Here is a 25785-nt window from a genome sequence, read left to right on the forward strand (position 1 = left end):
AAACTTTTAAAATTTTCCCAAATCTACCAATTTTATTTTTATTTTTAAAATGTTCAATAAATAAATGAATTTATCACTTTTAATAATGAGATTTTTTAATTCTTAGGAGTATTTGCATCTAGGTGTATTTATTAATCAGTCTTACTTGAAATTAAAAAAAAATTAGTTTAAGTCGATTTTATAAATATTCGATCCTCCAATCATTTGAACTTTTAAATAAGTTTGGTACGGTATCATGCATGATAGTCCTCGATTGCTGGGTGATTGCTTAGTAGGGTTATTTCATTATAATGCAATGATGGGAAGTAGCTACTCTAGCTGTCGGCAATTTTTTTTCCCAATTCCTGCTTCTTAAGTAAAAAAAAAAAAAACAAAATCAATTGGGATGGAGCATACCTTGCTTAGTAGAGTGCAGATCTATTTAATCCACTAGTGAAAAGTCACTCTGGTATCCTAACTATTAGTAGAATTTTCCCTATTCAAATAAATAGGTGTGCTTTTTATTTAATTATGTGGTACTATTACTAATTTTAGCATAATGATATTATAACTATTTCCTATACTATTCCATATTCTAGACCATTCTTATACTTAAGAAACTAAAAAAAGAATTCAACAAGCTAAATGGTCAGTTGACCAGAGCTACTTCTATACATTAGATTAGATTGAGCCGTCCCCTAATAAGCAAAGCAAACTTCCCACCTATTTAAATTTCTTTTACATTTATATAAGAAGTAGGAACTAGGAAAATTCTACGAGTAGTTAAGATATTAGAGCTACTTCTCACTTTTGGACTAAATTGACTTGTCTTTACTAAGCAAGACACTCTCCATTCCACTTACTTGTGAAGCAAAAATTAGAAAAAAAAAAAAATTCTACCGGTAGTTAGAGTACTAAAGTTAGTTCTCACCGTCAGATTAGATTAACCGGCCGCTAGTAAACAAGGCATGCTCCAACCAGCAATTGAGGACTATAGTACGATGTGATAGAATAGAAGTTTCCAGAACTACGTAGTCATAATCTATGATACGTAGTCATAATCTATGATGGAGTACTTGTTGAAATCCAAATCCGGGGCATGCTCAGATCGGGGCATATGCTCAGATTCGGAGCATGCTATAATTGCATGATTAAATAGATATTTCAAACGTCTGTTTTATAAAAATATAACTCTCTAACCTTATGGAGTTGTGTGACTGACGACCTATCAAATTGACACCTACTCGATGAAATTCCATGGAAAATTGCCAATTCGCCCATTTGGGTCTGCCGAGACTGCTAAATTGCATGAATATTGTGTTCGTCACCGATACGGTTCCTGCTCCTCTATTGTTCTTGCAAAGATCGCACCTTTCTTCACCAAATGAGGTCATACTTCGCATGTAAGCATGAAGTGGCCTCCCTAGTCCCCCTCCCATGTCAGTCTTGCTTAGGCTCGGCCTCCTGGACCGGATTCCGGGGTCTACACGGAGGGTCTAGAAGGAACGCGAAGAAGTATTTTAGAAGAGACTCCTCTAACGATGGCCATGAAGCGAGTTAATTAATGGCTTGAAATTTGGCCATTTATGAAGAAAATAGCCAAGTATTTTTATTTTCCATTTTTTGGATCCACCATCTTTATTAATAGAGTATTTCGGACATTGGTTAATCAACACACAATTAGGTATCTGGCTGTACATCAGTTGTACTGTGGAGTAAAAGCAAACATAAATGTATGGGCAATTGAGGTTGCAAATCCAGACGAATTCAACCTCTCCCAACTTTGGGTCATTCCTAATTCATCTGGAGATGATCTCAACAAGCAAGCTGATTAAACTCTATCTCTCTCTCTCTCTCTCTATATATATATATATATCCAGTCTATGACTTTATTCGAATCTTCTTTGTCAATTACCGATGCATGTGCAAGTGAGTCCGAAGTTGTATGGTGACAACTATATCAAATCAATGATATAATAGTTTTTATGTTAAAACCATGTGAGGGACTATTCAAGTATTCAATAGCAAGCTCAAGGAAAGGCTTCAATAATGGATTGGACAGCAGAGGTGGGCTTGATGGAGAAACTAGAGAATCCAGCTTCATTGAGGACATGGGCCCACTCTGTGCGGGTCCTTTCTTTGCCTCCATTGGTGTGGGCCATCATCACCATGTCAAGTCCCAACCTCACCCCAGTCCAGCTCTGCAACTGACTGCCTTGTTCATCTTGCTCCTCATCATCATAATCATCATCAATCACAGCTTCGACAATTACCACCTTCTTCCTCTTCTTCTTAATCTGTTTCCCGTCGGAGATGCTGTCATCATTGTTATCTTCAGCAATGGCTTCTTTGCATTTCTTTAATATTTGGATGCACTCGCTATCGGACCAATCATGGAGTACCTTCTGTCAAACGTGCAAAAGACGCTCTTATCAATAATTGTGCGTGCCAGTGTCACCTTATACACACGATACTTTTGTTACTAGTATATATATGTTATATTGATTTATGTCGAAAGATGAGTTAAGTACCGACCAATAGGAAAGTGGCATCGGCCTTGGGGATGCTCTCAAACATGTTTCCTCCGGCGTGCTCCACCCCATTCCAGTGTGGGCCAATGGAGACGACATGAGGCAGATCGAAGTTGATGCCTTTGATCTGCGGTAAGACCTTCACCATCATCCCCACGAATGTCCCATTGCCTCCCCCTACATCGACCATCACTTCAATCCCTTCAAACACCTCTGGGCAGCTGCCAATGACTGCTGCTGCTGCTAGCCTCGCATCGCAGGCCATGGCCTCGTCCAGGAGCCTACTGTGTTCGGGATTCTGGGCCGTGTAGGCCCATATGTCCTGGCCATGAGCTGCCTCGAAGGGTGGTGGAGCCGCCTTGTTGGATGAGACCCAAGCGCTCAGACCATGCCAAGGAGCCAGCATGATCTATATATAACATGATCGATCCATATATCTAAAACTGTCATTCTAATAAAGTATAAAACTAGGACTTGAAAGGGGAAGTATTATTCTTACGTACCGGGGTGCTCTCAAACAAAATCAAGCTGGCCATGCTCTTCTCACCTCCCTTGAGGAGGCGCCGGGAGAGCGCCGTTTGCAAATAAGTGGTGGCCTCTTGGGTGGCTGCTGCCTTTGCCTTGAAAACCCGGTTGTGGACAAGAAACCTCATGATTCGGTAGAGTGAAGTGTAGGAGCAGTTGAGGGCAGCAGAGAGCTGAGATAGAGTGGCAGCGCCACCTTGGGTCTCAATCTCATCGGCCACACCGAGCTCGATCGCACACTTTAGCACCGCTAACTCTGTGAACCCTAACGCATACTTCCAGGCTTGCATCACTGCATTCGCTTCTTCTAGCTCTTTTTTGTTATCAGCTTTCGTTGATCCCTCTCCCTTCCCCATCTCAGTCTCTTCTCAACACTTGGGAGACCAAATATGTACACTAAGATATCGAAGCTTACTATATTTATACAAACAAGTGAACATCTAGTTTTGGAAAATTGTGACAAGCGTCCCTAATTTTTTCCAAAATTACATATACATCCTCCTGTGGACCTGTGATTGGCAAAATTTTAGTTCACTCTTTTAATATTTCGGTGAAATTTGAAACTTCAGATGACAAAAACAAGAGGAAAAGTCACTCGCATTTTGGACCAAGATGATTTTGTTTTGAAACTTAATGACCTTTAACTACTGGTTGGGCTAGTATTTTCCTAAACCTGTACACCTATTTGAAGGGAGAGACTTATTTTTCTTTTACTACTGGTCGGGTATTACCGTAACTTTAAGAAAATATCACCCACACTTCACCATTTTATTCTCCCTCTCTCTTTTTACGTCTCTCTCCTTATTAGCAGTAGATAATAGAGAAAAATGGTGTAGCACAATGGCGCAAACTTTTGTCTGATAATCAAGAGGTTTCATATATTATTCTCGTTGTGCAATTACTTGTGTTTATTTATTAGCTATTAACATTTGTATTTCATTATAATAGACCCAGAGACCTCCATTGCAATTGAAAAAATAGAAAGACAGTACATAGCGTAAATGAGAATTTGAATGGTTAATAAATATTATGATTTTGTTAATTATGACGAACACTCGTGGAAGTAAATGAGGATATGAGAAGACGCATTCAACCAAAATAAATAATAATAATAATAATAATAAATATAATAGAGAAGAGCCGACAAATGAACACAGTAAAACCCGATGACGAAATTTTCTCGAAACCTTTTGCCTTCAAGCACAGAGTGATGCATTTTTTTGCCTGTTCTGCATTTTCTGGAAAGCTATTCATATTTTCAGCATGTTGCTTGGACGTATGCATCTTTTTTTAGTTCATACTTTTTAAATACGAGAATTCGATAAGATAATGTGAGAGTATGCACATTATATGCATTTAGATTTGTTGGGTATCCCTCCAATTTGGAGGAAGTTGGGCTCAAATTGTATTGGGCTTTTATCGGGCTTTAATAGGCCCAAGAACCCATTTTTTGTTAGGGTTTATTCTTCAGCAAATCAGCTGAGGTATAAATAGCAGCAGAACAGCTGCAGATTAGAGTAGAGCGGCAGAAGTGCAGCAGCATAGCAGCACAAAACCAGGGAAGAGCAGACAGCAGAATTCGAAGAGCAGGGGCAGCGCGCAGCTGGAGATCAAACCTCGATCGGGACGTCAAACGAACTCCGATTGGGACGAAATTTTGACAGCAGCTTCACAACACGTGGGGCTAACTTCTGAACGGTCAGAATTTCTATTCGAGCTCTGTAGGTGTTGTTTCAGCTGATTTTGTGAACCACCCGGTGTGGGTGACGAATTTAGTATTTGGGTGATCCAAGAGAGTGTTTCTCTTGAGTTTGGTGATCCAAGGGTTTACCCTTGATGAAAGACATTGTATAACCTTCATAGTGGATCGTTGATTCGGAGTTGGTCCCGTGGTTTTTCCCCACATTGGGGTTTTCCACGTAAAATTCTTGGTGTTGTTTTACTTTACTGCTTGTGGTTGATTTGATTAGTTCCTATCTCGATTACACTAGAAGGGGAGGAAGATTAATCGCTGCGTTATTGTTTGGTTGAGTACATCCCTAACCCCCAACAAGTGGTATCAAAGCTTCGGGTTAGAGAAGTTTGAGTTTTTCGGTGTTTTCGAGATGGAGGAGTCTACAGGATCTATGTTCAAGTTGAATGCAACCAACTACTCTATATGGAAGTCTCGGATGGAGGATCTTCTATTTTGCAGGGATTTGTACGATCCTATTGAAGGGGATTCCGCGAAACCCAAAAATAAGGATGACAAGGCTTGGGAACGCACAAATCGGAAGACTATTGGTTTGATTCATCAGTGGATAGACAATAGTATTTATCATCATGTTGCTCAGGAGACAAATGCAAAAGCTTTGTGGGATAAATTGACAAATCTCTATGCGAGGAAGACACCGCAAAATAAAGCATTCCTCGTGAAGAAGCTGGTTCATCTTCGTTTTCAGGATGGAGGTGATATGGCTGCGCACATGAGTAATTTCCAGGATATTATTAACCAGTTGACGAACCTGGAGATAATATTACCCGATGAGTTGCAGGCTTGTCTACTTTTAGGGACTCTACCGGATAATTGGGACACACTCGTGGTTGCATTAAGCAATTCTGCGCCAAACGGGAAGCTATCGTTGGCCACGGTGACAGACAGTTTATTTAATGAGGAGACTAGAAGGAAAGGCTCGGGGATTTCCATTCAGTCTGAAGCTTTGGTTACTGAACAACGGGGGAGAAGTCAAAGCAGAAATTTCTCTTCCAAGCATAGTAACTCACGTGGCAAATCGAGGGGTAGATCAAAGTCGAAGACGAGGAAAGTGGTCACTTGCTATCATTGTGGAAAAGAGGGACACTACAAAAGGGAGTGTAGAGCTCTGAAGAAAAATCAGAATGGCAACGGTGAGAGCAAGAAGGAAGAAGGCACTACAGCAGTAGCATGTGATGGAGAGACCTACATCATTTGTGATGAAGCTTATGTGAATTTCACATGTCAGGACTCTACCTGGGTTGCAGATACAGGTGCCTCGTTTCATGTCACTCCTCATCGGGATTTCTTTTCATCTTACACTACCGGGGACTATGGTTATGTGAGAATGGGGAATGGACAATCATGCAAGATTGTCGGTATTGGTGATGTCTGTCTAAAGACCGAGCTTGGCTGCAAGTTGTTTTTGAAGAAGGTGAGGCATGTTCCAGAAATTCGCCTTAACCTAATCTCGACGGGTCAACTTGATGATGAAGGCTACAGTAATGAATTCAGCAATGGGAGATGGAAGCTCTCCAAGGGTTCGTTGATTGTGGCACGGGGTCAGAAGACCGACACTCTCTACAGGCTGCGTGCCAGACACAATTCCGGTCAAATTAATGTTGCTGAGGATTATCCTATCGAGCTATGGCACAGGAGACTCGGACATATCAGCGAGAAAGGTATTCAAATTCTTGCTAGAAAGCAGTCTTTGTCCGTTAAAGGTATGCACTTGAGCACTTGTGATCACTGTTTAGCTGGTAAGCAGAGGAGAGTTTCTTTTGTTAGAAGTCGTCCCTCTAGATGCGATAATATACTTGATCTTGTGCATACAGATGTTTGTTTTATGTCGGATAGATCTCTTGGTGGTGCTCTCTATTTTGTGACATTTATAGATGATCACACCAGGAAAGTTTGGGCTTACCCTATGAGAACTAAAGATCAGGTGACTGAGATTTTCAAGAACTTCCATGTAGCAGTGGAAAGAGAAACAGGCATGAAGCTGAAATGTGTCAGAGCTGATAATGGTGGTGAGTATAGAGGTCCTTTCGAGAACTATTGCAGGACTCACGGTATCAAACTTGAGAAGACGGTACCGAAGACACCACAACAGAACGGGCTTGCAGAGAGGATGAACCGCACAATTGTTGAGAGAGTTCGTTGTATGCTTTCTCAAGCGAAACTGTCTAAGCCTTTCTGGGGCGAGGCAATGAGGTCAGCGGTTGATCTTATTAATCTTACACCGTCAGTTGCACTTGATGGAGATGTACCCCAGCAGGTGTGGATCGGCAAGAAAGTATCATACAAGCATCTCAGAGTATTCGGGTGCAGGGCATCTGTTCACATTCCTCGAGATGAAAGATCAAAACTTGATGCCAAGGCAAAACAGTGCATCTTCTTGGGTTATGCACATGAAGAGTTCGGGTACAGGCTTTGGGACCCTGATAGCAAGAAGATCATCAGGAGCAGGGATGTTGTCTTCTTTGAGGACCAGACAATCGAGGATTTGCAAAAGTTAGAGAAGGCCAGTGTAGGCAATCCTCACGAGATCTCTATTCCTGTACCGGTTGATGTAGAGCATCCAATGGAAGAGGTACCTGGTGAATATGAAGAAACCACGACTGGGGGTGAGATTCCTCAGTAGATGATGATGTGACTACGGATGATACAGGCTCGCAGTTACAGTTAGAGCCTGCAATCTACCTAGACAATCTGATAGAATAAGACGACCATCTACAAGATATCCGCCTCATGAGTATGTGCTACTGACTGACGGGGGAGAACCTGAGTGCTATGATGAAGCTGTGGCACATGAGCACAAGGAGCACTGGTTGAAGGCGATGAATGAGGAGATGAACTCCTTGTCTGAAAATCACACGTATGACCTAGTGAAGCTACCGCAAGGTAAAGAGAGCATTGAAGAACAAATGGGTCTACAGGTTGAAGACAGAGAACTCGCGACCTCGATACAAAGCTCGACTGGTAGTGAAAGGTTTCAACCAGAAGAAAGGAGTTGACTTCGAGGAGATCTTCTCGCCTGTTGTCAAGATGTCATCGATCCGAGTTGTTCTCGCACTGGCAGCTAGTCTAAATTTGGAGATCGAGCAGCTCGATGTAAAAACAGCTTTCCTGCATGGTGACTTGGAGGAAGAAATATATATGGAGCAGCCTGAAGGATTCCGAGTTAAAGGTAAGGAGCATTTGGTGTGCAGGCTGAGAAAGAGCTTGTATGGGCTTAAGCAAGCACCTCGGCAGTGGTACAAAAAGTTTGACTCTTTCATGTTGAGCCATGGCTACACACGGACAACTTCAGATCATTGTGTGTTCGTGAAACAATTCTCGGATGGTGATTTTATCATTTTACTGTTATATGTGGATGATATGTTGCTTGTCGGTCATGATATGAGCAAGATTGCAGAGTTGAAGAAAAAGCTCAGCAAGTCCTTTGCCATGAAGGATTTGGGACCGGCAAAGCAGATCCTTGGGATGCATATTTCTCGTGACAGATCAAGTGGAAAACTTTGGCTTTCTCAAGAGAAGTACATCGAGAAGATTTTGGATCGGTTCAACATGGGTAATGCTAAACCAGTTTCATCACCACTTGCTTCTCATTTCAAACTTAGCTCGAAGCAATGTCCTACAAGTGAGAAGGAGAAAGAAGAGATGAAGAAAGTTCCTTACTCATCAGCTGTAGGAAGTTTGATGTATGCCATGGTCTGTACAAGACCAGATATCGCTCATTCTGTTGGTGTGGTTAGTCGTTTTCTCTCCAATCCGGGGAAAGAGCATTGGAATGCAGTTAAGTGGATTCTGAGGTATCTCAGAGGAACATCCAAGGTGTGTTTACACTTTGGCACTGGTAAGCCGGAGTTAGTGGGCTATACGGATGCGGATATGGCAGGAGATATTGATTCCCGGAAATCCACTTCGGGATACTTGATGACTTTTGCAGGGGGAGCTATCTCATGGCAGTCAAGGCTTCAAAAGTGCATCGCTTTGTCTACAACGGAAGCCGAATACATTGCGGTGACCGAAGGTTGCAAGGAGATGTTGTGGTTGCAAAAGTTTTTGCAGGAGTTGAGCTTGAAGCAAGAAAGGTATGTTCTACACTGTGATAGTCAAAGCGCCATTCATCTTTGCAAGAATCCCACTTTCCATTCGAGGTCGAAACATATCGATATCAAGTTTCATTGGATTAGAGATGTGTTGGAGTCCAAGCTGGTGAAGCTAGACAAAGTGCACACCGATGAGAATGGAGCTGATATGATGACAAAACCTCTCGCTAGGGAGAAACTTCATGTTTGCCGAAGTATAGCCGGTATGCTTGAAGCCTCCAAATAGTCGGGAGGGGGAGTTTGTTGGGTATCCCTCCAATTTGGAGGAAGTTGGGCTCAAATTGTATTGGGCTTTTATCGGGCTTTAATAGGCCCAAGAACCCATTTTTTGTTAGGGTTTATTCTTCAGCAAATCAGCTGAGGTATAAATAGCAGCAGAACAGCTGCAGATTAGAGTAGAGCGGCAGAAGTGCAGCAGCATAGCAGCACAAAACCAGGGAAGAGCAGACAGCAGAATTCGAAGAGCAGGGGCAGCGCGCAGCTGGAGATCAAACCTCGATCGGGACGTCAAACGAACTCCGATTGGGACGAAATTTTGACAGCAGCTTCACAACACGTGGGGCTAACTTCTGAACGGTCAGAATTTCTATTCGAGCTCTGTAGGTGCTGTTTCAGCTGATTTTGTGAACCACCCGGTGTGGGTGACGAATTTAGTATTTGGGTGATCCAAGAGAGTGTTTCTCTTGAGTTTGGTGATCCAAGGGTTTACCCTTGATGAAAGACATTGTATAACCTTCATAGTGGATCGTTGATTCGGAGTTGGTCCCGTGGTTTTTCCCCACATTGGGGTTTTCCACGTAAAATTCTTGGTGTTGTTTTACTTTACTGCTTGTTGGTTGATTTGATTAGTTCCTATCTCGATTACACTAGAAGGGGAGGAAGATTAATCGCTGCGTTATTGTTTGGTTGAGTACATCCCTAACCCCCAACAAGATTTAATTTTGATTTAAATGGAGATTGAAAAATTACAATAGTAAATTAATTTTGTCATAAATTTATCAGTATTTCTTTTTCAGGTTGAGCTATTTCTTTGGCCGTGGGAATGCTCTTCTGAACCATGCATTGGTGCAGGAACCAAAAAATATAATATGCTGGGAAATCCACGGGACAAACATATATACTAGTGAAGGAGAGAGACTGGAAGGATCGATCAATAAGAAGTTTAGAAATGTCTCGAAATGCTTATGTAACGAATTTTCGTTGAGTGGAGACTGAATTAATTTACATATAAATAGATACCAGCTGCGCATAGAACAACACGTGCCTCTTGTTCATATATAATACCTTTAAAATACACGGATTCTTACGATATGGTAAGACATTTTCCATTGCTGAAGGAGAAATTAAACAGCTAGCTATGTTAAGATACCCATTATTGAAGTCGTGACAATTCTTTAATTTGCAGAACTTGAAATGTTTAATATAGTTCTAAAAGTGAAATATAGATGATATATATAACACAGGCATGCATCTATAAAATTACCGACATAAACCATCCACTAAAGATTGCAATCTACCGTGATATATGGCAATCAGCTTGTTACTGTGAGAAAATTGTTTCTTTAGAGTAAAGAAATGCATGTAGGGCAAGGTCCAATATTGAAATAATTTCAGACGTTTTCCCAGACTTTGTCGGTGCCAACTACATTGTCACCACGAACGAGGAAAATCTAATTATATCCCAGGTGCTTATCATTTGCTACAGAACATTTGGTTAATTATTAATTTATATCGATCAAATCGATTCTTTGAACCTGGCATTTTCTTCATTTTTTTGGTTTTCGGGTGAATATGGGGTGATCTGCGGGCGTTTTCATCGGTATTGATAGATTATAGTGAATGCGAAACACAAGAAAATTTTAACAATGGAAACATTTTCTCTTCTGAATTATATACCCAAATGTGAGATTATTGTATTTAATAATATAATCGATTATTAGAAACGCGAGTGATAACATAATATATTCATTGTTTATATCAAGATAAGATATTTTTCATCTTTTTACTAAATATTGGTTATAAAGTAGTTGCAATATGAAAATTTATTGTTTTTCATGTTTTTACTAAATTTAAATTTGAAAAAATTATTATAATGATTAACTTTATAGCCAAACGTTATAATATAATATATTGATAATCCCACAACGAGTATCAAACTTAGAACCTTTTCATTAGCAGAGCATGTGTTACTGCATTATATCCTCAATATTTAATTGAATGATTAATTACTCGTCTCTTCTCATTACTTTTATTAGGATCATGTGGCTTAAATTGGAAAGGCGTGATTCACGTGTTACTTCTGTCGGGCAATTAATACGTGGGTTCTGTTTATTTCTTAACTTTCTATATTGTCCCCACCTATTATTTAAGTAAAGAGGTATGAAACTTACAAACATGAATTTGTTTAGGGTTGAATGCTTATTTTACTTAAATAAAATTTCGGATTTTAGTCTTGTGAATGAAGAAAATATATGTTTGGTGAGTTTTATCTCTTAATAGGCCAATTTGGCTTGAACTAGACTTTTTGGGCTCATTAAACTTTCGGATACCATAAAGTATGAATTTTGGTCGATTTATCATTTCTAAGGGTTAATAGCCTAAATATACATATACTTTTCTTAATTTCTCCGATCAAGAGTTGCTTGGGCTCGTGTTTGATCTGTATAAGGTCAGTCATAAATATATACTGGTGCAATATGATATGATTAATTGTCCATTTGAATAGCTTTGAGAATGACATGTCATTGAAAGTAGATGCAAGTTGTGATTCATGCACCTTTATATATATATATATATATAGATATATACATATACACGTGTCTATGTAGGCCTCCAATGGGACGTAAATTCCCCGGAATGGATGAATGAAGTGTCCCAGTAGGGGAAATTATAAAGTGTACCCCGAAAGAGATGATTAAATCACTGGTCAATTGATAATAGCTACACATCTGTCTATATCGATCAAATAAATAGTAGAAATGTTTATCCGTAAAGTTCTGAATTGTTGTCATGAACTTTGGTTTTAAATTAATGCCTTGTAAATTATGAAAGGTAAGTAACCTTACTCCTCTGATTTGGGAGAAATGACTGCTGAATTGCTTAATAAGTGTGGCTATGTTAATTTTATCTACACCTTTTTGGTCTCGATATTTGTACTTCGGTCATGCAATATCACTCTATGTTTCCAGCATTTCAGATCTACTTCGAGGTTTTGGTTGGTGAATAGCTCTTGGGTTGAATGTTAATTTTTGATAGATGGTACTTGATGGGAAGAGACGTGTCTCTTGTGATACTTTTTCATAGAGACAGTTTTTTTGGAGGTTATGTATCAGGAACGATTGCAGAGTTAGTGTAAATAAGAGTCCTACACAGATGTATATGTGGATAGAAAGTTGCAAGGTTATTCATATATTGTAGTTGCTCTGAATGATCAAACGTATATAAAAAAAAGATTGGTTTGTTTTTTAACACAGATATGGGTTAGTTATTTATGATCTCCATGAGTTTTACACGCTTCCGCAATTTTATTTGATCTGCCATTATCGGTCAAGTCTGAGAATTAAGTTAAGGCTCGATACTGTTCGTGACACAATAGATTGCTCTACTGCTCTTTCTTGTTTCCTTTCCGGGATTTTGCCCTATTATTGAATTTCGAATGATACCAATAGAACAGTCCAGCATATGGAATACTTTGAAATTACAATTTAAGTATGGTATATGGTAAATGATATTACATGGTAGAGATGGCTTTGATATCATCCCTCAATATTGTCTAACCTTTGTTTGATGTTATGCGTTCATTATTTGAACAGATCTGCCCGTTACATATATTTCATTCTTACATCTTAGAAAATGACTTCCTTCGAGAAGATCGAAGTACCTCGCACCTACATAGTCACACTTTGTATTCTTGGCTTACACTTGAACAAAAACGAGGAGTCATTACTGACAAAAGGCGCCGTGACAGGGATTCTCTTAAGTGTTGCTGGCATAGGCTGCGTAGCAGAACAGCAGCTGCCACCATCCCCAAATATCATCACAAGCTGCTCATCTTCTCAACAGCATATGTATTGCAGTTCTCACTGTACAAATGTAAATAGCTTATATTGGTTTTATTTTTACCAATGCAAATTTAGTGCCGCCATAAAGATCGAGTCCTGATAAATTGTCCACTTTGATTTTATTTAAACTGTTAATAAATTGTCCGCTTTGACTTTATTTAAACTGTTAATCTTTATATATTTTTCTATGGGTGATAGATATTCATTTGTGACCAGCAACCAATTATAAAAGAGGCAGTTGTTGATTATGTTTTTATTCCCATTCTTTCTTATCCAGACGCTGATACTTTTATATCAATTGCATTACTCATCCCTTTTCATCCTTGAATTTTTACAGTGTTAACGTAGCCTTAATCGGATCACCTGAGATTGCAAAGCTCGTCCATTCTTTTGATATATTTGTATATCTAACAAGTCGAACCATATGCACACCAAACACACGTGGAATTTCACTAGTGTGTATATATACATATATTTGTGTGTGTATGCATGTCAAATTATTACTCATTGATCATTTTCTAATCCAATGTGATAGAAGAGCTAATAGGATGGGTAGAATAACGGAAATAGCAATAAAGAAGGAGTTGAGGAAAGTGGTGGGAGTGATTGGACCCATTGCGTTACCATATGTAGCCGCTAGAGCACACCTGCAATCCTCAGCTCCAACTGCAGAGGAAGCCTGGCCGTGAGAATCCAGATCATCTGAATAGCTGCAAAGAACCCGATCGAGTTGCAGAACAAGAAGAAGATGTATGAAATAGGATTGATGTTGGCCATAACTGCCTGTCCAGCCTTATGTGATTGGGTGAAAATCCCGTTTGATGTGGTGCTGTTTGTTGTGCTGTTAAGAGGCCCCGAGTTGTCCTGCCATAACCCTCCTGGGGGCTGAAGCACAGCTTGATAGGTGGTGGCCGTGATGAGGGCAGCCACCACCAGAAGGGCGCTCCTCACGCTGTCTGGCGAGTCCCGGTCTTTCTTGAATTTGAAATATTCATTCCAATTGTTCCTGTCGTGCTTGAGTATCCCTCTGAGCTTGAGGGTTAATATCTGTAGCCCCCACAGACCGGTTCCAGTTTGTGGGCAAATCTTTGATGCTGGGTCAGAGGTCGCCCGAGCCTCTGGTAATTCAGTGGCTATCCGCATGGTCGTAGCTCCAGCGAGAATGAGGATGTCACCGATTTCCTTGTCTCCTGCTTCACTTGGGAAAACCGATAGGGCATTGAAAGCTGTTAGACCCATTTTGTTCACTGCGTTCACTTCCACCAGCTCCGCGTTCACTATGCTCCCATTCAGAATGAAGTCTACTACCTGCTCATAAATTGTGATGTTCATTAGACCAGCGCCGGCAAAACAGAAGGCGAAACAGAATAAGAAGGCGGCATTATTTCTCAGTTGCTTAGAAAGCTGAAAATTAAACTACAAAGATATGCTAAATGCGACTTTCTCCCGAACTTTATATTTCCGAATCGTGTACATACCTCGTACTGCCTTGCAGAAACTGCAAGGTACAAAATGGTATTGCCCTGCGCATCCTTCCGATTCAGAAAGTTTACTCTGTTAGTATTCTTCAGCTCTTCTACTAGCAAAGTGAAAACCTCAAAGTGACTGCTCTTCACCGCAAGGTGGAGTGCAGTCTCGCATAGAGCAGTGACTTCCTTGATCGACTCCAGACAAGCCGAGAGCAGCTCTTTCAAGACCTCGGTTCTCCCTTTCAGAGCTGCATAGTGCAGAGGAATCCTTCTCTCCTTGCCCTTCGAAAGGCACAACTGAGGACTCAGGTTCAGCAGCTCCCTTACCATTTCAAGGTTCCCGTTGGCCGATGCTATGTGCCACGGGGTGAGGCCATCTGGGTTCATCTCTTCAGCTAACTTGGGCCTCACCTTTAAGATCTCGCGTGTGAATTCAACTTGATCTGCTAGAGCGGCAACGTGTAAAGGAGTTTGTCCGCCTTCTACAGCTGCTCTGTTGAGTATCAGGGGATCATTTTTACCAAGGGAGTGCAAGTGCTCGATGTTTCCTGTACGAGCGGCATCGGCTAACCTCATATCCATTTCTTGTAGAAACCTTTTGATGTTTCAGAACTCAGACCATTAGATTGGTAACTCGTCTCCAAGGAGTGCTGTTAGACATTCGCTGATACATAATATGGGCGCATTTGAAACCTTGATGGTTGTGAAAATATATTACGAATAATTCTAATATCCATTTGCAGCTTATTAAATTAATCTTTGGGCCGGGAAGGAACTTTCATTTCCTTCAAAGTCAACGTTACGGTTTTCTCATAAGGTTCATTGATCACATTTCATCAACTGATGATGACATTTCGTATTAACTAATGTTAAAGGCTTATCCTTGTCTTTGTTAATTGAAGAATATTGATCACATCTTTTGACTTGATATGCCAAAATAGTTGGTTAACAATTACCGTCTTTTAATCGGTAGCAAATTGCTTGATTCAAACGGAAGATCAATATATAATATAGAGGGTTCTTCTATCCGATGCCGCAGAGATTTACACCTTGTATTTTCACCGAAAAAGAGAGGAAATATTCTAGTCCCCGTGCCTATGGCTATGGCAGTCGCCAAGCCACATATGCATCGACACTTTATTTTCGATAAGTCCTTGCAAACGAGTTGGCATTATACTCTGAGATTTTGGAATTGTGATCTTGGAAGTGTTTGAAGGGGTTTCCAATCTAAACTCTCCAATCAAGGTTTTCAGAGGTACAAGCAAATATGTTGGTATGGAGGCCCCAATAATATCGCCCAATAACATCACTCCAAGATTTATAAGTAAAAAGGAAAGGGAGAGGAGGGCTAGCAATGCCAGCGACTGCCGCATGTATACCTTGCAGATGACCACGGCCACCTCTAGGAGGTCCATATGTACTTATGTGTGGTACTGTTTATTACGTCAAAAATGTCAAGACACCAATTCGGCACACGTGTGGTGATTGTAAGCGCACCAGGAAGCGGTTCCAAGAATTATTGATGTGTCACTAGCCGGCTCCACCAATACAAAGTGTGTATCGCGGTTTTAAAAATCCATGGGATTGAATGGCGGCTAGATTTAGGTCTTCGAAATTAAAGTGCGCCTTAAACGATTCACAGTCTGGAAATTTGACGGTTGTGAGTTCTCCACCAAATATCCACGCACAAACACGAGTCCGAATATAGTCAAGCGGCTTTAAAGCCTGCCCAATTACTTATCGGCCAATTCAACTCAGGGAAGCCAAATTGAGGGAATTCACCAATTCAAGTGAACCCACGCTCACATGAGTAACCTCGGCAGCCGTTGCCTAAGAAAATTGCGATTTTCCCCTCAAATGCCTGGAAGCTCCAAGAATGAAAGCCCTTCGATCCGCGGGGAATCGATTGAGGGTAGATGAAATGGGAATGAAAGGTGCGGTAAAGTAAGGTGTGATTAAGGTAAAAGTGCTTAAAAGATAAAGGTGCTTTAAAGGTATAGGTGCAAGGAAAAATAAAGGATAGATAAAGTAAAGTGCAGGAAAGGAAAAGATAATGTAAAGGATAAGATTGATGTGTTGGTTGGGACCCTTATAGCGAACTTCAATTCACGTATTTATAGGCGTTTACAATGAAACCCTAGAAAATTTCTCTAAATGGATACGCATATAAAATACGATATCGAGATAATATTTGAAAGAATAATAAACTTTTAGCTAATCTAAATTGCCTAAAAGATAGAATATCAACTTATATCGGAAAAATATCCGACTTATTTACTATAAGATCAAAGATATCACGAGGATCTCCATCGCCTCTAACTATAGATGCACGTCCAAACACATATATATTTCTTCATGATGGGCTCTCCAATTGGTCTTTGTCATGATGGGCTTGATTTTGCTTGGACCTTCTCCTTTGTTTGGACCTCGAATTTAATCCGACCCACGGCGTGATGATCGCGATGAGCTTTCTTAAACTCCAACCAATATGTCCTTAAACCCGGGAAAACATCCGAATCACCTATTACATATCACGACTTGGCAATCTTCATAAAGTGCGGAAAATAGATGTAAATAAGTACATTTGCTACTGATAAGATATCATACAAAATAGAATATAAATAACATATCATATCTATCTCTATAAAAAAAATATAATATGATTTCCTTTTTGAAAAGCATAAAGATAACGCATCGTATCTATAAAAATATTATTTAAATTATTCTTAGAAAAGCAAATATAATTTTACGTGGTTTGTTTTTATCTAGATTATTCATAAAATATTAATAATTTTAAAAGTTCAAAAACAATCACTAGTCCCATGAATTTATATCTATACGTTTTTTAAAAAAATATTTTTTAAGGAAAAGCTCAAAAACACGAGAAAATAGCGATCGCTCCCGTGAATCTAAATTGTATTTTTTATAATATTTAAAAATTAAAATTTGTTTCCTAAACAAATCTAAAAACTGAGAAAATAACTCGATCCTAAAAATCTATATTTAGATGTTTTAAAAAATTTTAAAATTTAAAATTTAAAACTTATTTCTAAAAGAAATGTAAAATAATAAAAAAATAATGAATGGTCCCACAACAGTGTTATCAGACCCGGACCGGATCGGGCGGTTCGACCGATTGGACCGGAAACCGGACCTGTGTCCGGTCCGGTTACCTAAAAAACCGAAATTGCATAAAAAACCGATGAACCTAGAAAACCAACCGGTTTTTAAACAAACCCATCAAACCCATTCGAATCGGCCGGTTGATGGGTTCATGATTTTTAAGTGAAATCTGAATCTCCCGACCCGAGCCTGAAACCGAATTCACTCAGTGACTTCACGCACGGATTGAATCGAAGAAAAAATTCGAAAACTGAAGTCTGAAGGTGAAAACCCTAGCCGGCTATCCTCTTCGCTCTTCCCTCTTCTCGTCAGTGTCGTCACTCTCCGTTCCAGTTAGGTTCAGGCATCGGCTGATTCGCTCTTCCCTCTAGCGGCCGATGCGTTGAGGATCGCCTTTTCTAGGTGAGATTTCGAGCTATCTTCTCGTAAGATTCCATCGTTTCGATCGCCTCTGTTGATGTTATAGTGCTAAGATGTGTGCTAGCTCGTAGATCTGTATATCGGTCTCGTCTCTGGAGCATTGATTTCTCATTCAATTGATTCGAATCTCGTATGCATGGACTTCCTGTATAGTTCTAATTTCCGATGGATGTCCGAATCTGGAACTGTGGGGCGATGTTTCATGAGACGTTCTGGATTTTATGTGTTCATGATATGTTCTCGTCTGTGCTGGTCCTCTTGAATGTGTTCGCTTGAGATCTGTCTGTGATTCTCGTAGCTGTCTCATGCGTTCTTCATACGCTTGCATACGTCGGTTTAGTCTGTGTTTCATGATCGATGTTGTCTATGATTCCTTTGTGGTCGCTGATTCGCAAGATTCTGATTCTTTCCTTCCTTTTGATTTGGCTGATCTGAGTTGTGGTTTCTCTCATCTTTTGCTTTGTTCTGTTCATTCAGAGGGGAGTGTTCTGGGCCTTGATATTTAGTACCATCTGGAAATGATGGTACTAATTATTCTTGTTTCATTTCGATTATCTTCATGATATGATGTATATTTCAATTTCATTTTTAAGAAGTTATATTCCTTGTCAGATTTGTTGAATTTGAATTTGGAAGATCTTGATATGGGTGATGAGGCTGAAGATAATATTGATGGAGGGAATGTCAATGACCAAGTCCAAGAGAATATATTTTTTGAAGCTCCTGAAGCACCAAATGATGTTGCAGCTGAAGGCAATATTCGTGAAAATTATGGTGGAAATTGGAGTGCATGGAATTGTTGATAAAATTACCTCTGCTGTCAAATATTTTGTCGTGGTTTTCTTTGATGGTTTTATTTTTCTGCAAGTTAGATCGACTTGTTTCTTTGGTTTTCTAATGAGACAGTTATATGTACTTCCGCAATGATATTTTCTGCAAGTTATATGGTTTTCTTGGGAGTGGGTTAATAGCGAACATGCATCATGGTTGGTTTTTGGTTTGTGGACACGGCGATGCTGATTCTAACCTATTGTTTTGGTTCTGGTGCTGCATTAAAGCTTTATAAGGGAAAGGGAAAAAAAAAAAACATAATTGATTCAGAAAGGAGGGACTAAGGAGGAAGGAAAAGAACAAAAAGAGCTAAAGAAAGGTACTGACTCTACTGAGGAAAGGTTCTCAAACATATTTCTAATTTTTATATTATTTTTTTAAAATAATAAATATTTATTTATTTTATAATTAAATAGGCGGTCCGACCCATCGAACCCCCGGTGAACCCATAAACCCGTGACCCCATACCTCGGCCGGTTTGATGTCCGGTCCGATTCTGATAACACTACCCACAAATCTATATATGTATTTTGGAAAATTCTAAAATTCATTTTCTTGAGAAAACCTAAAAACATCTATGAGAGTTTAATTTTATTATATAAAATATGTGTTATAAATTATTAAAATAATAATTTACAATCAATAACAATATAATATCACATATATAAGATAGGGAAAAAAATTGCATAAAAGAAGAAAAGTTAATATAAGTCTTGAAAAATCAGATATTGGCAAGACTATGCATTAAAAAAAATTAAAAAGATCAATTTCCACCATGGTAGGATGAATTTTTGTCTTCAACATTGTCAAAATTGGAGAATCCAAAAATTTACAAATGTTTATGCATGTGAAAAAGTAAAAACTTGAAGAATACGCCTTCAAAGTTTAATTGTAGATGTACTAAAATAAACACGTGCGCGTGCGAAAAATTGAAGAACTCTAATGGTAGCAATATTTTTAAGAGTCGAATCAGTAAGAGGTTATGTGTGGAACCTCTACTGTTTATAATGTATCAAACATAATATAATATAAATAACACATCATATCTATATTTATAAAAAAAAGTATGATTTGATTTGCTTTTTGAAAAAAAATATATATAACACGTCATATGTATGAAAATATAATTTATTTACTTTCTGAAAAGCAACTATCATCTTACGTGATTTGTTTTATTTAGATCTATTCATAAAATAGTTATAATTTTAAAAAATTCAAAGAATGAGAAAATAATGATTGGATCCATAAATCTATATCTATATGTTTTAAAAATAAAAAAATTATTTTCCAAAAAAAGCTCAAAAGCCTGAGAATATAATAACCAGTCTCATAAATTTAAATTTATATTTTCAAAATTTTCAAACTTAAAAAATTCATATTCTGCAAAAGCTAAAAAATTGAGTTAATAACTACCAATCCTACAAAATCCATATTTATATTTTTATAAGTTTTAAAAATGAAAATGAAGTTTTTTTAAAATAAATCTAAAAAGATCGAGAAAATAATGACCAGTCCTACAAATCTAAATTCATGCATTTTAAAAGATTTAAAAATGCATTTTTTTAAAAAAATACTGAAAAAATCGCATTCAGCAAGCAACCATTTTGTGCCATCTATTCAAGCCCACCAAAATGCGTTTTTTTTTAAATTTGCTAATTTTATTACATAAAATATGCATTTTAAATTGTTGAAAAATAATAATTTACAATCAATAACTACCTACTATTAGATATATAAGGCTAAATGTAATTTAATTTGAATAAAATAAGAAAAAAAACTCAATATAAGTATTGAAAAATGCAACATTGTCAAGATTATGCAAAAAAAATTGAAAAGAAAAATTCCAACTATGCAGGATGCTTTTTTGTCTTCAAAATTATTAAGATTCATATGACATCACGCCATGTCTTATGCAATCACATGCATAAAATCGGAGAACCCAAAAATTCCAAAATTTTATGTATGAGAAAAAAAGCAACAAACAAGAATTCACCTTCAAAAGTCCAATTGTAGAAGTATTAAAATAAACTTGCATGTGTGCCAAATAGTGAAGGGCTCTAGTGGTAGCAATATTTTTCATAGGCGGATCGTAAGTGTTTATGTGTTATATCTTCGCTATTTATAATGTATCATACATAACATAATATGAATATAGATAACACCATATCTATATCTATAAAAAAATCATGTGATTTACTTTTTGACAAATAAATATAACACATCGTATGTATAAAAATATATTTTGATTTGTTTTTTTTTTGAAAAGTAACTATGATCTTACGTGATTGTTTATCTCGATCTTCTCATAAAATATTTATAATGTTCAAAAATTCAAAATAAAAAAATAATGACTAACCCCATAAATCTATACATATTTTATAAAAAAATAGAAAATTCATTTTCTAAAATAAAACTCAAAAAGCCGAGAGAATAACGACCGGCCTCACAATATATATGTTTTAAATTTTAAAATAATAAAAATTAAAAGTCCGATTTCTAGAAAACTCAAAAAATCAAGAAAATAACGATCAGTATCATAAATCTATATTTATATCTTTTAAAAGTTTTAAAAAATTAAAATGCTTTCCTAATGAAGGATAAAAAAAAAGGAAAATAATGCAGGGCCTACAAATCATAATCTATGTAAAAAAATCAAGAAAATTCCAATAAGCAACGACAGTTTTGATGCCATCTGGACGGATCCACCATATTATTACTTTCGTATATATATATATATATACACATATAGATATGGGTATAGATATAGATGTTCAATCTGTTCCTTAAGATGTCTGTGATTCTCGTAGCTGTCTCATGCGTTCTTCATACGCTTGCATACGTCGGTTTAGTCTGTGTTTCATGATCGATGTTGTCTATGATTCCTTTGTGGTCGCTGATTCGCAAGATTCTGATTCTTTCCTTCCTTTTGATTTGGCTGATCTGAGTTGTGGTTTCTCTTAACATCTTTTGCTTTGTTCTGTTCATTCAGAGGGGAGTGTTCTGGGCCTTGATATTTAGTACCATCTGGAAATGATGGTACTAATTATTCTTGTTTCATTTCGATTATCTTCATGATATGATGTATATTTCATTTCATTTTTAAGAAGTTATATTCCTTGTCAGATTTGTTGAATTTGAATTTGGAAGATCTTGATATGGGTGATGAGGCTGAAGATAATATTGATGGAGGGAATGTCAATGACCAAGTCCAAGAGAATATTTTTGAAGCTCCTGAAGCACCAATGATGTTGCAGCTGAAGGCAATATTCGTGAAAATTATGGTGGAAATTGGAGTGCATGGAATTGTTGATAAAATTACCTCTGCTGTCAAATATTTTGTCGTGGTTTTTCTTTGATGGTTTTATATTTTCTGCAAGTTAGATCGACTTGTTTCTTTGGTTTTCTAATGAGACAGTTATATGTACTTCCGCAATGATATTTTCTGCAAGTTTATATGGTTTTCTTGGAGTGGTTTATAGCGAACATGCATCATGGTTGGTTTTGGTTTGTGGACACGGCGATGCTGATTCTAACCTATTGTTTTGGTTCTGGTGCTGCATTAAAGCTTTATAAGGGAAAAGGGAAAAAAAAAAAAACATAATTGATTCAGAAAGAGGGACAAAGGAGGAAGGAAAAGAACAAAAAGAGCTAAAGAAAGGTACTGACTCTACTGAGGAAAGGTTCTCAAACATATTTCTAATTTTTATATTATTTTTTTAAATAATAAATATTTATTTATTTTATAATTAAATAGGCGGTCCGACCCATCGAACCCCCGGTTGAACTCATTAACCCGTGACCCCATACCTCGGCCGGTTCGATGTCCGGTCCGATTCTGATAACACTACCCACAAATCTATATGTAGTATTGGAAAATTCTAAAATTCATTTTCTTGAGAAAACCTAAAAACATCTATGAGAGTTTAATTTTATTATATAAAATATGTGTTATAAATTATTAAATAATAATTTACAATCAATAACAATATAATATCACATATATAAGATAGGGAAAAAATTGCATAAAAGAAGAAAAGTTAATATAAGTCTTGAAAAATCAGATATTGGCAAGACTATGCATTAAAAAAATTAAAAAGATCAATTTTCACCACGGTAGGATGAATTTTTGTCTTCAACATTGTCAAAATTGGAGAATCCAAAAATTTACAAATGTTTATGCATGTGAAAAAGTAAAAACTTGAAGAATACGCCTTCAAAGTTTAATTGTAGATGTACTAAAATAAACACGTGCGCGTGCGAAAATTGAAGAACTCTAATGGTAGCAATATTTTTAAGAGTCGAATCAGTAAGAGGTTATGTGTGGAACCTCTACTGTTTATAATGTATCAAACATAATATATATAAATAACACATCATATCTATATTTATAAAAAAAAGTATGATTTGATTTGCTTTTTGAAAAAAATATATATAACACGTCATATGTATGAAAATATAATTTAATTTACTTTCTGAAAAGCAACTATCATCTTACGTGATTTGTTTTATTTAGATCTATTCATAAAATAGTTATAATTTTAAAAAATTCAAAGAATGAGAAAATAATGATTGGATCCATAAATCTATATCTATATGTTTTAAAAATAAAAAAATTATTTTCCAAAAAAGCTCAAAAGCCGAGAATATAATAACCAGTCTCACAAATTTAAATTTATATGTTTTCAAAATTTTCAAACTTAAAAAATTCATATTCTGCAAAAGCTAAAAAATTGAGTTAATAACTACCAATCCTACAAAATCCATATTTATATGTTTTATAAGTTTTAAAATGAAAATGAAGTTTTTTTAAAATAAATCTAAAAGATCGAGAAAATAATGACCAGTCCTACAAATCTAAATTCATGCATTTTAAAAGATTTAAAATGCATTTTTAAAAAAAATACTGAAAAAATCGCATTCAGCAAGCAACCATTTTGTGCCATCTATTCAAGCCACCAAAATGCGTTTTTTTTTAAATTTTGCTAATTTTATTACATAAAATATGCATTTTAAATTGTTGAAAAATAATAATTTACAATCAATAACTACCTACTATTAGATATATAAGGCTAAATGTAATTTAATTTGAATAAAATAAGAAAAAAAACTCAATATAAGTATTGAAAAATGCAACATTGTCAAGATTATGCAAAAAAATTGAAAAGAAAAATTCCAACTATGCAGGATGCTTTTTTGTCTTCAAAATTATTAAGATTCATATGACATCACGCCATGTCTTATGCAATCACATGCATAAAATCGGAGAACCCAAAATTCCAAAATTTTATGGATGAGAAAAAAGCAACAAACAAGAATTCACCTTCAAAAGTCCAATTGTAGAAGTATTAAAATAAACTTGCATGTGTGCCAAATAGTGAAGGGCTCTAGTGGTAGCAATATTTTTCATAGGCGGATCGTAAGTGTTTATGTGTTATATCTCCGCTATTTATAATGTATCATACATAACATAATATGAATATAGATAACACCATATCTATATCTATAAAAAAATCATGTGATTTACTTTTTGACAAATAAATATATAACACATCGTATGTATAAAAATATATTTTGATTTGTTTTTTTTTTAAAAGTAACTATGATCTTACGTGATTTGTTTTATCTCGATCTTCTCATAAAATATTTATAAATGTTCAAAAATTCAAAAATAAAAAATAATGACTAACCCCATAAATCTATACATATTTTATAAAAAAATAGAAAATTCATTTTCTAAAATAAAACTCAAAAAGTCGAGAGAATAACGACCGGCCTCACAAATATATATGTTTTAAATTTTAAAATAATAAAAATTAAAAGTCCGATTTCTAGAAAAGCTCAAAAAATCAAGAAAATAACGATCAGTATCATAAATCTATATTTATATCTTTTAAAAGTTTTAAAAAATTAAAATGCTTTCCTAATGAAGGATAAAAAAAATAGGAAAATAATGCAGGGCCTACAAATCATAATCTATGTATATATTTTTAAATTTTTCAAAAATTGATTTTTTAAAAAATTAAAAAAATCAAGAAAATTCCAATAAGCAACGACAGTTTTGATGCCATCTGGACGGATCCACCATATTATTACTTTCGTGTATATATATATATATATACACATATAGATATGGGTATAGATATAGATGTTCAATCTGTTCCTTAAGATTTCCTTCTTAAATGACATCTTATCTATTATTAAGCATGCCTTTGAGTGCCCCTTTTAGCTGCAAAACCATCAGCTAATTAAAGATGGAGACCGCTAAAAAATTAGTTTACTTTAACAAATCGCTTATAGCCTTATACGACTAATAATTTGTATATATAGTGATCTTGATTATTCTGAATATATGATCACAACGTTTTGCTTGCAGGATTTTGGTGCAAACAAGTGTTGTATCAACATTTAAGGTAACGTAAATGATTCCAGCATGTTTGTGCTCCATGTCTTCTCCTTCCAATAATATTACGCAAATCACAAATAATACGATGAGGATAACCAAAGCTAGCTTTTAAATATTGTGCTTTTAACATTCTGGACAGTTCACTGGACTTGTGGAAATAGTTTGCTTTAAATGAAGTTGAACTGCATTATGTTTCCTCCTGGACATTTTGGGTTATTTAGATGCAAAACTTGTCAAAAGACAGTATTAGAATGATGCAAAAGTTTATTGAATATAGCGGAAAGTAGTAATTTGTCATAGATCAACTGCAGAATGACTCAAACTGGGCTGCTGAATATTGCTGAATAGTCTTCCTGCCCATTTTATTTTGCAGAAGTTACTAAAAACAAGACAATGAGTATTGTAAATTTCGCTAAACATATTTTTTTATTCCTGTTTCAGTTATTTTGTCTAAAATTTGTTCGATCTAACAGTAACGATCAGATGATGAGTAGGAAGGATAATTAACACGGTTCAATAATCTGAAATTTTGATTATGCATATGCAGTGGTAGTGACATGGCCAGACCGAACATTACTAACAATACTGGCCATATT

At 36.6% G+C, this 25785-nt stretch overlaps 2 protein-coding genes and 2 long non-coding RNA genes across 5 annotated transcripts; 2 read left to right on the plus strand and 2 right to left on the minus strand.

The window, feature by feature from the left end:
- Positions 1-1659: 1659 nt before the first annotated feature.
- LOC116206912 (acetylserotonin O-methyltransferase-like) lies at positions 1660-3435 on the minus strand. The gene is made up of 3 exons (XM_031539747.1): positions 3014-3435; positions 2515-2919; positions 1660-2384 (listed from the first exon to the last, which is right to left on the minus strand). The coding sequence occupies exons 1-3, from the start codon at positions 3389-3391 to the stop codon at positions 2010-2012; spliced, it is 1158 nt and encodes a 385-aa protein (XP_031395607.1). The 5' UTR covers positions 3392-3435; the 3' UTR covers positions 1660-2009.
- Positions 3436-12579: 9144 nt separating this feature from the next.
- LOC116207076 (ankyrin repeat-containing protein BDA1-like) lies at positions 12580-15128 on the minus strand. Of its 2 annotated transcripts, XM_031539935.1 has the most exons (3): positions 14422-15128; positions 13568-14251; positions 12580-12964 (listed from the first exon to the last, which is right to left on the minus strand). In XM_031539935.1, the coding sequence occupies exons 1-2, from the start codon at positions 14992-14994 to the stop codon at positions 13580-13582; spliced, it is 1245 nt and encodes a 414-aa protein (XP_031395795.1). In that variant the 5' UTR covers positions 14995-15128; the 3' UTR covers positions 12580-12964; positions 13568-13579. The 2 variants fall into 2 exon arrangements, with proteins under 2 accessions (XP_031395795.1, XP_031395794.1); XM_031539934.1 differs by having other exon boundaries at positions 12580-14251.
- A 2594-nt stretch (positions 15129-17722) lies between these two features.
- LOC116206799 lies at positions 17723-25174 on the plus strand. Its single transcript, XR_004156801.1, has 3 exons — positions 17723-17937; positions 18568-19105; positions 25160-25174. It is a non-coding gene; the product is annotated as an uncharacterized LOC116206799 (long non-coding RNA).
- On the plus strand, positions 21582-22237 carry LOC116206800. Its single transcript, XR_004156802.1, has 2 exons — positions 21582-21822; positions 21910-22237. It is a non-coding gene; the product is annotated as an uncharacterized LOC116206800 (long non-coding RNA).
- Positions 25175-25785: the final 611 nt, after the last annotated feature.

Source organism: Punica granatum, chromosome 5 (assembly GCF_007655135.1).
Source record: "Punica granatum isolate Tunisia-2019 chromosome 5, ASM765513v2, whole genome shotgun sequence".
NCBI classification, from domain to species: Eukaryota; Viridiplantae; Streptophyta; class Magnoliopsida; order Myrtales; family Lythraceae; genus Punica; species Punica granatum.

Excerpts from the sequence above, each read along its gene's own strand:
- LOC116207076 (XM_031539935.1), bottom strand. The coding sequence starts at position 14,994 with ATGGATATGAGGTTAGCCGATGCCGCTCGTACAGGAAACATCGAGCAC. Across the intron at positions 14,252-14,421 it reads TTTCTGCAAGGCAGTACGAG|GTAGTAGACTTCATTCTGAA; the intron begins GTATGTACACGA and ends ATTTATGAGCAG.
- LOC116206912 (XM_031539747.1), bottom strand. The coding sequence starts at position 3,391 with ATGGGGAAGGGAGAGGGATCAACGAAAGCTGATAACAAAAAAGAGCTA. Across the intron at positions 2,920-3,013 it reads TTTTGTTTGAGAGCACCCCG|ATCATGCTGGCTCCTTGGCA; the intron begins GTACGTAAGAAT and ends TGTTATATATAG. Across the intron at positions 2,385-2,514 it reads CCGATGCCACTTTCCTATTG|AAGGTACTCCATGATTGGTC; the intron begins GTCGGTACTTAA and ends CACGTTTGACAG.